General features: G+C 40.8%; 1 protein-coding gene across 7 annotated transcripts in view; it reads left to right on the top strand.

Moving 5' to 3' along the window:
• The window catches only part of nktr (natural killer cell triggering receptor), a 358,088-nt gene that overhangs the window by 326,195 nt on the left and 19,141 nt on the right, over window positions 1–12,752 (top strand). For all 7 annotated transcript variants that reach the window (XM_068015501.1, XM_068015482.1, XM_068015472.1 and 4 more), the window contains 4 exons: window positions 365–514; window positions 3,248–3,335; window positions 4,961–5,109; window positions 5,853–8,912. In XM_068015501.1, the coding sequence (XP_067871602.1) occupies window positions 365–514; window positions 3,248–3,335; window positions 4,961–5,109; window positions 5,853–8,912 (3,447 nt within the window). The remainder of the gene's footprint in view (window positions 1–364; window positions 515–3,247; window positions 3,336–4,960; window positions 5,110–5,852; window positions 8,913–12,752) is intronic.

Raw genomic sequence — 12,752 nt, 5'->3', positions numbered from 1 at the left:
CTGTTACATCTGTAACTTATTCCAGTTTTGATGGAAGGTCATTGATCTGTCTGTCTCTCTCTACAAATGCTCCCAGACCTGTTGAATATTTCTAGCATTTTCTGTTCTTTCTCCCCATAGCATTTGCCTATGGATTTTTCTTTAACAACTGACTTGCTTAAAGAAACATGCATTTGTAGATATAGTCATAGATTTAGTGCTGTGCGGTATCACAGCTTCAAAGAGTGCACCATTTTGGTAGCTGTTTATTTTATTTATCACTTTTTAAATGGTTTCTAGGATGTATCTAAAGGTGCTTGTACACACATATTTACTGGTAACCTTTAAGTGCTGAGTGAGCTTCAGTCTGCTTTTCTTGCTGCAGCAGTCATAATGGCGTGGGTGAGGAGGATGATAAAGACAGAGAATCAAACCCAAAGCGACAGAAACTGTCGGTAAGGCCAGAAGAGATTCCTCCGGTACCAGAGAACCGATTTTTGCTCAGGCGGGATTTGCCAAAACCAGATACTGAACCGTGAGTGAACTGTAGTGACAATGCTTTAAATGTTGCTGTTATTTTTTAAAACAATTATTAACAAGTAAAATATGGTATTGCTCTGCATTGGTATGTGCGAACTTATAGAACATATTTTACACGTAGGGTTTGTATTCATTTAATTTATTGGTTTGAAATATTCTTAGGGTTTTCCCATCCAGGAAACTTTTTCCATTTTAGCTTTCTTGTCCATGCAGCTAATCAATGAGATGAAATCCATTATTAAGGAGGTAGTAGCAGGACATTTAGAAAATTATAATACAATCGAGCAGAGTCAAGATGGTTTTGTGAAAGGGAAATCGTGTTTATTTGAATTTCCAAAAAGCATTCCATAAGGTAGCACATAAAAGGTCACTGCACAAGATGTTATTTTGGTTAGTATATTAGCATGGTTAGAGGATTGGCTAGCTAACAGGAAACAGAGAGTCGGGATAAATGGGGCATTTTCAGGTTGGCAAACTAACTAGTGGAGTGCTACAGGGATCAATGCTGGGCCCTCAACTATTTACAACCTATGTTAATGACTTGGATGAAGGAACCAAGTGTATTGTAGCCAAAATTTCTAATGATACAAAGGTAGTTGAGAAGACAAGTTATGAGGACACAGAGTCTGCAAAGGGATATAGGTATGTTGTGAGTGGGCACAAATTTGGCAGATGGAGTATAATGTGGGAACATTTGAGGTTATCCACTTTTGCGAGACGAATAGAAAAGCGAAATGTTATTTAAAAGGAGACTATAGAATGCTGAGGTACAAAGGGATTTGGGTGTCCTTGTATATGAAACACAAAAAGTTAGCATGCAGGTACAGCAAGTAATTAGGAATGCAAATGGATGGAGTATAAAAAAGGGGAAGTCTTGCTACAACTGTGCAGGGGTTGGTGAGATCACATCTAGAGTACTTGTACAGTTTTGGTCTCCTTATTTAAGGAGGGATATACTTACATTGGAGGCAGTTCAGAGAAGGGTTCACTAGGTTGATTCCTGGGATAATGAGGCTGCTTTGAGGAAAAGTTGAGCAGGTTGGGCCTATACTCAATGGAGTTTAGAAGAGTGAGAGGTGATCTTATTGACACATACAAGATTCTGAGGGGGCCTGAGAGAGTAGATGTTGAGAGGATGTTTATCCTTCTGGGGGAATCTAGAAACGAGGGTGCACAGTTTCAGAATAAGGTGTTGCCCATTTAAGACGGAGATGAGGAGGAATTTCTTCTCTGAGGGTTGTTAATCTTTGAAATTGTATACCCCATAGAGCTGTGAAAGCTGAGTCATGGAGTATATACAAGGCCAAATTAAACAGATTTTTGAACTATAGGGGAGTCGAGGATTATAGGAAACAGGCCAAAAAAGTATTGAGACCAAGATCAGTTCGACCATGATCTTACTGAATGGCAGAGCAGGCTTGAGGGATCATATGGTCTACTCCTGTTCCGATTTCATATGTTCTGATGGAATAAACTGCCATCGATCTATATTGATCTTTAGCGATGTATGTATCTATATCGGTTTTGTTTATATAAAACTTTTAGGATCAAAGGTGATTTTAAATGTATGCATTTCTGTTGCTTTTAATGCTGGGCAGGCACTAAAAAGAACATCAGAATAGCTATAATTCTGTCTGTGCTATATTTTGGCTAATTAGTGTTCATATTAAGTTTTGGCCTGCAACCGTGGAATATTGGAGATCACAAGAGACTTTAGAAGGAAACATAAAATATATTCAGATTAGAAACATAATCTGTGCCAATAGATACTCTCATCATTCCATTTGAATTTTCTTATGCTTTTGGTTTATGTCTCTCCTTAACTGTTTTTCTTCTACTAGTTCATTACTGAAGGTAATGACGACGTTCTCTTGAATAGGGTGATAATGATCATGTGTTCACAATTTTTCTGTACATTGAGATGAGGGAAAAGTACCCGACGCTGTCACTGTTGGTATCAAATATTCCCTCGTCTGGTGTCGAATGGTTAGATGCAAAGCAAAGCTCTCTCTGCTCTGCTTGAGCAATGTGCTTCAGGCTCCTTTTCCCCTTCACCCATTTTACTGCACCAGTGACTGTTCATCTACCTGTTCAGATGGATTTTAAAGGTCCTCTGGCATTTTTCAAAGAGGATCAATGACTTCTCCCAGTCGCCCGCCCATAATTCCACTTTACAGCCGGTCACCACCCACCCCACCCCACCTCACCCCACCCCACCCCCACACCCCCACCACCCAACCAAACTAACAAATGGATTGACTGTTCGTTTGTGCTGTTTGTGAGACCTTGTTGTGCGAAAATTGACTCCGACATTTCCCTACATAACAATAGTGTCTCCACTTAAAAAAGAAAAGTCAATTTGGATGTAAAACGCATTGTGATGTCCTGGAAACATGACTGGTGCTATATAAATGCAGGATTGTTCTGAAAAGGTTGGTAAATCCTGGATGAAGAGTTTACATAGGACTTGCTAAAAGTAACAAAGTATATTCAAATCTTTGTTATGTAACAAAATAATGCAACAGTAAAGAACTTTTTTTCCCAGAACTACTGGCATCTCCTCTGTGCTTGGGAACCATTTATTGAAGGCTAAGAAAGTACCCACGGGTAAAATTTGACTTGTTAATCATTTATATTTGTGTATTATGTGGAATTTCACAGAGTGAAATTTTAATTTGTTAATTCACCATTTTAGAGTGAAATTTCAGCTATTTTTCTTCTCTTGCAGAAAACTTCAGGAAGCACCTTCAACTCATAATGAGCAGAAACCAGTGGTGTCAAAATCGGGGCGTAAAATTAAAGGCAGGGGCACAATGGTACGCACTTACTTTTATCTGCCTGTGACTCAGTCTCTGATGCTTTAGGCTCTTAATTGCTTTTTCTGAACTTTTTCTCATGTTTAAGTCCAAAAATGTTGCTACTCTACCTTCTTCCTGCATTCTCACTGTTTGAAAAGATCACACCGTCTCCTATTCGCATGCCAACTCATTTCTTCCCACCATCTTAAAACCTTCTTCCTGCAGTCCACCTGGTTTTATCCTTAAATCACCTGAGCCCTGCTTAGCCTCTCAACTCCTTCAAACATTGGTGGTGCCTTACTATTTGAGTTTTGGGTTCTACACCTAAATTTATCTTTTTTTTTCAAATCAAAGGAAACTCATTTTGAGCTTATACAAATAAAGATCCTTAAATTTATCACTGATTACAATACCAGGATGAAAAATTCAATATTTGCCCCCTCGTAAAGATTGCTGACCTTTATTGGATTCCAGATTGTGTTTTGCTACAGAGAAATATTTTGCTATTGAATAGGCAGACTCAAAAGGAAAGCATGCATTCATAATCCTTTCAGAAAATATTGACTGGTGCTGATGGCTCAAAGTGTGGGTTGGTACTGAACCATCAGTGACTTTTATTGGGTGGGTATCTGTAGGTCCCATTAATGGATGGCTGACTATCCTTCTGGATGAGGAGGAGGCAAACAGTTTTTTGTTGGCTTGAAAACAAGAAATGCTGGAAATACTCAGCTGGTCTGGCAGCATCTGTGGAGAGAGAAGCAGAGTTAAAGTTTCAGGTCAGTGACCCTTCATCGGAACAGTTCTGATGAAGGGTCACTGACCTGAAACTTTAACTCTGCTTCTGTCTCCACAGATGCTGCCAGACCTGCTGAGTATTTCCAGCATTTCTTGTTTTTATTTCAGATTTCCAGCATCTGCAGTATTTTGCTTTTATTTTGTTGGCTTGAGTTGTGTTAAAACTTACCTAACAATGGCAGGTTGAAATGGTGTTGAGTGTCTGTGGCATGGCTGTCTGCGATGATCCTAGAGTAGAATAGTTGGCTGACACTCACTGTTTAAATTCAGGCGTGAAAAATGCACATTTGGATTCAGCATAATGTACCGTCTAGTGCCGTATGGAGCCCTGCAGGTCAAGAGGGTCTCGAGCTCGATCTTCAGCCTGTGTTAACATTTAGCTGGTTTCAGCTGGCATGGTAGCAGGGCAGGTGGTCTTGATTTTGAGATGGGGAGAATCAGCCAAGGTTCTTACTGTCCACTGACCTACGTTGTGAATTGCCCCTTGTGGACATCGGCCAAGGACAAAAGCATAACTGCCTCACCCACACAATGGAAAAGCCTGTCAATAATCAACTGGGCTCACACAGCTAAGTTAGCTTATGTGAGGTGTTGCAGGATTGCCTGCAGCTGTGCGCCGGTATCTGTTGAGTTCTTCGCAAGTCGAAGAACGGAAGTTAGAGAATGTACCCTGCTAGAGCTTTCTGTGTACTGTAGTGTGGACCCAATCTGTCGAGCGGGATTGCAGATAGAGGAATTAAAGAGGGAGGAGAGGGAGTTCAAATACTAATGTGCAGAATTGTCCTTCCAGGCCACAGAAGGTTGAGAAATTGAAGTTTTTAACCTTTTTATTTCTCTTTCTGGATTAGCGTTATCGCACTCCATCAAAATCTAGATCACACTCAGAATCAGAACTGGATGAGGAAAGCAGTGAAACACCACCTCATTGGAAGGAAGAAATGCAACGAGTTAGAACATACCGAGCTGCCAGCTTAGAGAAATGGACTAAAGGAGACAAGTAAGAACACTATATAATGAGACTTTTTTTTATTTAAAAAGGTTTTTGCAACTCTATAATCTAACATGTCGAGTGCACTTGTGTTTCTGAGGACCTATAATTCAAAGTAGTATTCACCAGTCAAGTTAAAATACCACAGAGAATATGTCATCTGTCTGTTGCATACTTTGCAGTATTCTCTTTGCTACAGTGCACATGCTTCTGATATGTAAGCTTTATACGTATAATATTACTTTATTGCATTCTAAAATTTTGTTTAGATTACTGAACTAGGCAAAACACTAGAGAGGTGGTGTAATATGGGCATAGGACAGGAGAGTGGAGTTCGGATAGTAGATTAGCCATAATCTTATTGATTGACAGAGAAGGCTCAAAGGATCGTATGGCCTACTGCTCCTGTTTCCTTACGTTAAAATATAATCATGCAATTTTTAATTAAATCACACTTATGAAATTGTGGAATCACTTGTCTGATTTATGAGTTCAGAATAAGTAAATCACATAAAGGCACTCAAATTGGAAATGAGGTACACCTAGAATCACAGAGTACAGATGAGGGAAAATTGGAAACATGCATTCTTGTTGGGTAACCATTTATAGGTATTAGTCAGGAATGTCACTTTGCTAAGTAAAAATATTCTATACTAAGACATAAGAGATGGAATTTTATCTTTATTTAATTCAGTTTCGACTCTAGATCAATACTGTGCCGTCAGTTGAGCTTTAGTTCTTCCAATCTGCAGGTTAAAGTCAGAGTCACATCGGTGGAGTGACAGATCTGCTTCGCCCTGGTCACGGTCCTGGTCACATGATGGATATTACTCAGATGACCGCAGCAGGCGGAAATCCAGCCGCTATAAGAGAACTAAAAAGGAAAGGAGGAAAATCAAAGCTAAGAAAAAATCCAAGAAGCAGAAGCATTCCAGAAGGCATAAAGTGCACAAACATAAAACAAAAGAGATCTCTGTACCTCCAGAATCTGCACACTCATTAAGCTTTAAGACAAAGTCTTCCCTTGAGCATGAAAAGAAATCTCCATCGTCAGCCTCTTCAAGACACTCATCAGAAAGTGTGTGGTCTGGGTCTTCTAGTCATCAATCGTCTTCAGCCAGTACAGCTTCTCGGTCCTATTCAAGATCAAAATCTAGGTCTCGATCCAAAGAAAGATCTAGGTCCAAAACCAGGTCTAGGTCGAGATCCAGGTCCAGGAACAGGTCTAGGTCGAGATCCAGGGCCAGGTCCAGATCAAGATCCAGGTCCAGGACCAGATCTAGGTCGAGATCCAGGACCAGGTCTAGGTCGAGGTCCAGGACCAGGTCTAGGTCAAGATCCAGATCCAGTTCAAGCTCTATATCTACAAGAAGTAGATCCACATCTAGATCTAGTTCCAAATCCAAGCGCGAAAGGAGGAGAAGCTCCAGAACACACTTTGAAAATCTAAACCAAAAGAAACTCAACACTGCAAGGATAGCTGCAAAGGAAAATGAAAAAATTGTAGCGCACACTGCTACAGTCGAAGCTGTTCCTGCAGTTCCTTTAAGTGAAAGTCCTCCGCCTTCAAGGTGGAGACCAGGCCAGAAACCTTGGAAGCCTTCTTATGTTCGGATCCAGGAAGCCCAGGCAAAACTAAGTGAAACAACACCTACATTGAGCAGTAGAGATTCAAAATGTTCGCGGGAGGATGACCTGTCTCCATCTTTACGGAAACAACACCGAAATCCAGGTACTAGAAGGCATTACAACTCTGCCCATGAAAGCGATCGAAGTTCAACCTCAGGCTATCAGAAGAGTTCAAGGAGTAGAGGGTTTAGTTCCAGGTCAAGGAGTCGGTCATATTCCAGGTCAAGAAGCCGGTCTAGTTCAAGGTCACAGTCACCAGCTAAATCCCCCTACCGTGAATCCTCCTACTCCAAGTCTTCCAGTCATTCATACAAATCTGTAGAACTGTGTGTAGCTAGCAGTGAAGAGAAGTACAGCAAAATTCGGAAGAAAAATTCCGTTTCTAATAAACATGATAAAGAGCAGCAGGCAATTTCTACAGCCAACCATGCGAACAAAGAACATGGCGCTGCAAAGAAATATGAAAAGGAACACAGTGTGGTGTCTTCACATTGTTCCAGCGAGAGTGACTCAGATGAGTACAAGAGAGAAAAGGAAAAAACTGAATTAAAGAGACATAATGCGTCAAACTCTCAGTCAGAATCTCTCAAAACAAAGCACAGTAACAAAAAAACAGAGAAAAAATGTGAACGATCCAGCAAAAGTTCTACCAAGGAACATTTAAATGTGAAGTATAGCTCATCCAGTGATAATGTGCAACGACCAAGGAAGAAATCTGCAAGGAATAAATCCTCTGAAAGGAAATCCTCCTCAGGGTCTTACAGCAAAGATGAGGAAACTACAAAGAAAGTTCACAAGAAAGCAAGATTGAAATCTGAGACAGAGTCTGAAACAGGACAAAGTAAAAGCAGTAAAGTGCAGTCTGGGTCCACCTCAGAGGAGGGAGAAGTGGTACAGAAGTCTGATGGCGGTGAGACTGAAGGGAAGACGTCGAGTAAAAGAGAAAATTCAAGATCTGAGGTGTGCAGCGCCAAGTCTTCTGCATCGTCCAGCTCAGAAGCAAGCAGCAGACAACCGTTGGCCAGAAGGTCCTCTGTTTCCAGCAGTTCTTCAGGTTCAACAAGGGAGAATGAGAAGAGGCGAAAGAAGAAGGTAAAACACAAACTTAAAAATAAGAAAAAGTCAAAATCCAAGAGTACTAAGTTCAAAAAGAAAAACGAGAAGAAAAAAGTCAAAAAGGTTCCAAAAACGAAGGAGATATTCCATTGGCAGCCTCCTCTGGAGTTCGGAGAAGAGGAGGAAGAAGAGGCGAAAACTGATGGGCCTGGAGTAAGCGATATTAAATCTAAGGTTAGGAATACACTACCCAATGTGGGAAGGCATGATGCTGAAAGCAGTGTAGTAAATTGCGCTGCTTCAGTAAAGGTTGGGCATCCAGCCAAAGAGAATGCAGAAACACGTGAATCACCGACAAGTGCCTCGGGTCTCAAACGGGAAGCGGAATCCCCCCCAAAACAGAAGAAGAGTGATTCGGCAAAGGCTGAAACTGCGGTAGCAAAATCACTAGGAGCAGCAGAAAAACCCAAGCCCCCGAACCAAAACGTTAGGCGCACCACCCCAGAGAAGTGCATTTCCACCTCGACAACGCAGAAAAGCAGTGAAAAAGAAGCATCTGTTTCTGAAGCTGGATGTTCCAAAGGAGCAAAGGGTGCAGGAATCAAATCAGAAAGTGACACCTCAGCTGAGAAAGCTGGACAGAATAAGAAAGAGACAAATGGCGCTGAGGCAGTCCAATCATCCGACATCAATGGGAGTGCAACAGAAAGTAGTACGAGGGCAGAAAATGAACTAACGGACAGTAACAAGTGGAAACCTTTAAAAGTATTACCAAGTGTACCAACAGCTAGCCCCATAGTTAATACAGAGGTTAAAGTAGAGACTACTGAATCTGATAACAAACCCCAGGGACTGAAAATAGAAATTAAAAGCAAAAATAAAGTCAAGCCAGGCTCTCTCTTTGATGAAGTTCGGCGGACAGCACGATTGAACCAAAGGCAGAGAAACCAAGAAACCTCAAGTGAAGAAGATTCACCGTCCAGAGATAGCAATAGCAGATCTCGAAGTCGAAGTACTTCGCGTGGCCATTACAGATCCAGTTCAAGAGACAGAACGCATTCCCGAACAAGATCCCGTTCAACCAGTCGATCAAGGAGTCGGTCTAGAAGTTACAGCTCTTCTTACAGGTGGGTACAGTCCGTGCAGGGATCGGGTTGTATTTAAATGTCAAATTGTTAAAATTTTTTAAATGATTTTTAATTTGTCATAAACAGATTATGTTGTTTACTTTTATTAGTAGCATTCTCCTTTCCGGTGATCACTACCTACCACAAAGAAGCATTGTCCATAAAAAATTGGGATGTTTTGGAGATGCAGTAAAACGCTATATACATATAGAAGTCTTTCCATCTTCCCACTTGTCTAATTGATCCCATTTATAATTTTGAGAACATTTTATTACGTATTTCAAAAGCTCAAATTCTTCACTGGTACTGATAACCCAATACTTGACAGCTGGTATCATGCTTGTCCTGCAAATTGCTCCGTCACCGGTGTCTACAGGACTCTGGCATCTGTCCAAGGTGAGGCCACGTCTAATAAACTGACATCATTTTCAAATCTCCCTGCCATTAAACATTGCAGAGTACGTATATGCAAATACTGTGGTTTGAAACTGCTCAAGAGACATAGTATTGGATTGTAATTAGTCATTCAGCTTCCTGGAGATAGGAATCGTCCCAATAATTTGCTTGAGTATCTGCACCACTGCCATAAATTAAATTAATTGAAAAAGGAAAAGATTGGGACTTTACGGCAAGTCAGTCCGCACTTGCAAGAGAAAGGGTTAACATTTTGTGGGGGAGACCCTCTTGTTTACTCTTGTTCAAGTCCACGCATTAACTTATGCTGACTGACTTGCTGTGCATTTCCAGCATGCTCAATTTCTCTATCTCCACAATAAATCCAGCACTGGCCTTCCCGACTACTCTGGTCACAGAGTTATTCTGATGAAAGTTTATCGACCTGGAATGTTAACTCTGTTTCTCTCTTCACTGACCTGCTGAGTATTTCCAGCACTTTCTCTTATTTGTGCTATTCACCTCAACTGTTCCTTGCGGTAGCCAGTTCCACATTCTTAGCATTCTTTTGGGTAAAGAAGTTTCTCCTGAATTCTCTATTGGAATATCTTATATTTATGGCCTTTAATTTTGGGCTCCCCACAAGTGGAAACATATTCTCTACATTTACCATATCAAACCCTTTCATGATCTTAAAGACCTCCATCAAGTCGTGCATCAGCCTTTTCTTTTCCGGAGAAAAGAGCTCCAGTCTTTTCAGCCTTTCCTGATAAGTAAATGTTCTCATTTCTGGAATCATTTTGGGTCTTTGTTGCACCTTCACCAGTGCCTCTGTATCCTTTATGTTATATGGAGACCAGAACTTGACACAATACTCCCAAGTGTGGTCTAACCAAGGTTCGATACAAGGTTAACATAACTTCTCTGCTTTTCTGTTATATTACTCTAGCAATGGACCCCAGTGCTTGGTTTGCTTTTTTTTCTAGCTGTACTATCCTGCGTCCAACTTTTTAATGATTTATTATATGTAACCCCCTGGATTTATTTGTTATTCTACCCAGTTTAGACTTTTATTCTCCAAGCAGTATGTGGCCTCATTCTAACCTCATGAGAGGTATAGACAGGGTGGATAGCAAGAAGCTTTTTCCCAGAGTGGGGGATTCAATTACTAGGGGTCACGAGTTCAAAGTGAGAGGGGAAAAGTTTAGGGGGGGATATGCGTGGAAAGTTCTTTACGCAGAGGGTGGTGGGTGCCTGGAACGCGTTGCCAGCGGAGGTGGTAGACGCGGGCACGATAGCGTCTTTTAAGATGTATCTAGACAGATACATGAATGGGCAGGAAGCATAGAGATACAGACCCTTAGAAAATAGGCGATATGTTTAGATAGAGGATCTGGATCGGCGCAGGCTTGGAGGGTCGAAGGGCCTGTTCCTGTGCTGTAATTTTCTTTGTTCTTTGTTAACTACCAAAATACACACTTACTTATATTGAAATTCATGTTCCAATTACACCCCATTCTGCGAGTTTATTAAGGCTTTCTTATATTTTGTTGCATTCTTCCTCAGTATTAACTATACCCCAAATTTGGTGTTGTCTGCAAATTTTGAAATTGTACTTCTAATTTCTGTCTTAATTGGTGATGTAAAGTGCACCAATCCCTGTGGAATACAACTATCCATCTTTTGCCAGTCTGAGTAGCTATCCTTAACCCCCACTCTCTGTTTTCTGTTTTGTAGTCAGCTTGCTATCCATTTTGTTATTTGTCCCCTGACTCCACTTGCTCTGATCTTAATTGTGCATCTACTGATGTTGCTATTGTTGCAACCAACCACTCCTGTCAAAGCCCCCAATCAAAATATACGATTCTGATTGTGGTGAGACCAACGCACTGTTAATTCAATCCCGTTGCTCCACAGATCGGCTAACATATCATTTAAAACTTTGCAAATTAAAGAAAGACCCAGCCAAATTGTATCATCTGTTAACCCCCGAATGAGGCTAACCAAACCAGATGTCTTTAAATCAACAAATTAATCTTTAATTAGAAGAACTAAATTCTTAAACACTATGAAGATATAAACAACATTTAAAAAAGAAAAAATTAGAGTCCTTGCAAACTCAGTCCAGTGTTGCTTGAAGTCCTCACAGAATGTTGCTTTCCTTCTCCAGCTAATTTCAACAATTAACGACGTGCAAATACTTTCAATGGAATCAATCTGACTCTAGAGTTTTGGAGGGATAAAAGATTGTCACAGTCTAATTTCTTCAATTTAAGTTACCAGAGATCTCTGTTTTGGCTTGACCTTTTTAGAATTTTGAGAGATAATAATTAAACAGACAAAAAATCCTCTTCCTTCAGTTTAAATGGTTGAGAGCTCTTTTTCCAGGTGCTGTCATCACAGCTGTGTCCTGTGTCTCTGTGTCAATGTGTTCTGTTAGAACAAACTGTCTTCAACTAAAAAAACAGTTCAAAACTGAATTGTAACAAATGTATCGCCTGAGATTCACTCCTAGTGGCTGTTTCTATGGTAACGAGAATGCACCCTTTGAATCTCAGTCTCCAAATGGCTGTTTCTAAGGAAACGAAAATGCACCTTCCTAAGGCTTGCTGGTTCTTAAAGCAATACTGATCCCTTGCAAGCCTTAAAGGCAAAACGCATATTCTGAGAAAAAAAACTACAGGACCATGACACTATCCTTTTTCCCTTCTTGTGCAGAGTCTCTTACTGCTGTCGGGATGAATTTACTTAGTTGACTAGTATTAGAACTTGACTGTAGAATCCTCCGTATTCTGCAACTGATTCTCCTGGGAAACTCTTGCCAAAGATTATTTTTTAATTGGGTCAAAGCCAATTTAAGATGCTGACTACTTCCCACATTGGTACAGATGCAAATTAGTGATTTTATCTTTGACATCAGGTTCCTGTTCCTGGCCTGCTGCAAAAGCTGGCTGGCCCATCACCTTCCACCGAAAAGCACTTTGGGTGCACACTATCCCAACATTGTACTTTGTACTGTGCGAACAAAGTAACTAGCAACGACCTGGTGACGCAACCAAAAGCCTCCAGGCAGTGCACACTACCACCACTGCCAACCCCTTGGAATCAGCCTCCAACATTGTCCACAGTCCTGGCCACTTGCAAAAGTAGGGGGTTCTCCCTTTGTCCTGGCTAACAGTCATCCCTCAACCAGCACTGCCAAAGCAGATTTCTGTTTTGGGTGATATCACCATGGACCCATTTGGCTGCAAAATAATGATGACTACACTTCAAAGTTAATTCTTTGTCTCTGAAGCACTTTGGACTGGCCTGAGGATGTAAAATGTGCTTAAGTAAATGCTACTTTCTCTCCCTGTTCTTTCTCCCTCCCCCCTCTTTTTTTATATCTCTCTCTTTCTGATCAGCATCACTCTTAAACAACTTAGTACAACAGGAATGGCTTCAAAT

Source organism: Heterodontus francisci, chromosome 2, assembly GCF_036365525.1.
Source record: "Heterodontus francisci isolate sHetFra1 chromosome 2, sHetFra1.hap1, whole genome shotgun sequence".
In the NCBI taxonomy this organism is placed as follows: domain Eukaryota; kingdom Metazoa; phylum Chordata; class Chondrichthyes; order Heterodontiformes; family Heterodontidae; genus Heterodontus; species Heterodontus francisci.
This window is presented reverse-complemented; position numbering and strand designations above follow the sequence as displayed.